The sequence below is a fragment of the Cyprinodon variegatus genome, unplaced genomic scaffold (genome assembly GCF_000732505.1).
Source record: "Cyprinodon variegatus isolate N-32 unplaced genomic scaffold, C_variegatus-1.0 Scaffold185, whole genome shotgun sequence".
Classification (NCBI taxonomy): domain Eukaryota; kingdom Metazoa; phylum Chordata; class Actinopteri; order Cyprinodontiformes; family Cyprinodontidae; genus Cyprinodon; species Cyprinodon variegatus.
Window position 1 is genome coordinate 297,774 of NW_015150638.1, and position 1,865 is coordinate 299,638.

General features: G+C 32.9%; 1 protein-coding gene across 1 annotated transcript in view; it reads right to left on the reverse strand.

The window, feature by feature from the left end:
* Positions 1–458: 458 nt before the first annotated feature.
* Positions 459–1,865, reverse strand: part of LOC107087473 (N-terminal EF-hand calcium-binding protein 1-like) — a 22,918-nt gene continuing 21,511 nt past the window's right edge. The window contains exon 12 of the mRNA XM_015379061.1: positions 459–1,422. Within this exon, the coding sequence (XP_015234547.1) occupies positions 1,394–1,422 (29 nt within the window). The 3' untranslated portion in view covers positions 459–1,393. The remainder of the gene's footprint in view (positions 1,423–1,865) is intronic.

The window sequence follows — 1,865 nt, forward strand, 5'->3', positions numbered from 1 at the left end:
TTACATGAAAAATGGCTTTGAAGAGCCCCTTAGCATCTGTGTTATATAACAGACTTGGTGTGGCTTTAATGTTCTTCGCCACTTTTTTAGAAGCTCCTCAAAGTTTCTGGCTGATGAAACAGATAACATATATTATTAAATCACATCAGACAGGAAATATTTTATTTTTCATTTTTAATATGTAGCTTTATTTTTCACATTAATTGTATTGATGCATCTCATAAAAGAACAGAAGCAATGAATTTGTCTTCTTTTTCAGTCAATCTTTAATTCATGCCAGAGAAAAGGAAAAAATAATTAAAATAACTGCAAAAAAAAACAATTAAGAAATAATAAACATTTCCCGTAAATGGATAAATATATTAATTCTTCATAAAATATCCCAAATGTGACATAATTCACTGTACAGATACCAGAGTAACACAACACTTACATCAGTCCAACAGCTTTTTGTATGCTATCCTAACTGGGATTCTTTCTGCTGTAATATGACTTAGAACTTGTCCATCATTAATTCCTAAATAAAAATTTCTTTATATCTTTTTACCTCTAATCTCTATTAATGACACACTGCATACGTAGAGTATTAGATTTATTTAATGTTGAGAGTAACAGTACAGTAAAACTGTATGATTACCTAGTGACTTGTTCCTCACCAGCATCTCTCTTAGCTATCCTCAACTACAGAATAATTTTACAAAAGACAAAATAAAAAATCTCATTCTTCACAACGATGTTCATGTTCAACATATATATCTATTTTTTAAAGTGCAGGAGTGACACAGACGATAAATGTTAAGATACAGATCACTATTCAGAAGCAGTTTTTTTATGAGAGTGCTGCAAAAATGATGCCTGGTAGCGAATGCTTTGAAGGAGACAACAAAGCACAATAGCACAGGGAGAGCAAGAGGACATAGCAAACCAAATCACTAGTATTGTTGTTTTTTCTATCATTGGAGGAAAAAGGAGTGGATGGAACCAAAATATTTTCTCTTTTTATTTCTATAAATTGCTGCAATTTGTATCTATCAACTGCAGGATGCAGAAAAAAATAAAATAAAACAAGTAATCATGCATATCTTTAATATTCTCTTGTGTTGCAAAATGGTAAGTAGATTAAAATGTGCATGTGAATGTGAAGCAAGCATTAGGCTCTGGTTTGCCCAGTTAAGCACAGTTTTACCTCTTCTTTTTTTCTGCAATCTGAGATGGTTGTTTGTTTCCATTTTATTGCAAATTTTCTCAGCTTTCCTTTTTAGCTGAAGTAAAATGCTATAAAACAACCCCAAGTAATGCCAAAAGAAAACAAATTGCATCAAACCAAAAGGATGCAGAAGCGTTTTCTCTGTTCTTCTGGTTCCGTGGTGTTTTAAGCAGCTATGTTGTTGGTTTAGTTATTGTTCATGATCCACCAGGAAGCTGAAAAGTAAAGCCAGTCGTTAATGATTTGGTCTCTGTGAGAGCCTTACAAAGAAGCAACACTGAGAAACAGACTTACAATAGTTATGGTAGTATTTGGAAACACCTGCATACAGTGATCAAGATTTGCTCTCCATCCATTCTAGATTTCCAATATCAGAATCAAAGAGGGGACATACAGCTTGCTCACCTCTGGTTGGTGCTTAAAATGTGTAAAACCTCAGTTAATACTTACTTTAAACTTGGTAACAAGGTTGATCAAGCAGGTTCTGAACTTTAACGGTAACATAATTTTCATTGTGTTCAATTGAAACATACTGAAACCTATTTCTTTTACACCAAGGTTTGGTTGCACCTTCAAAATTCCCAGAATGAAAAACCCTAAGGGCAAACAAGCTGATGTTTGATTCAAAATTCTAGAGAAAATAAAACATATTATCTTA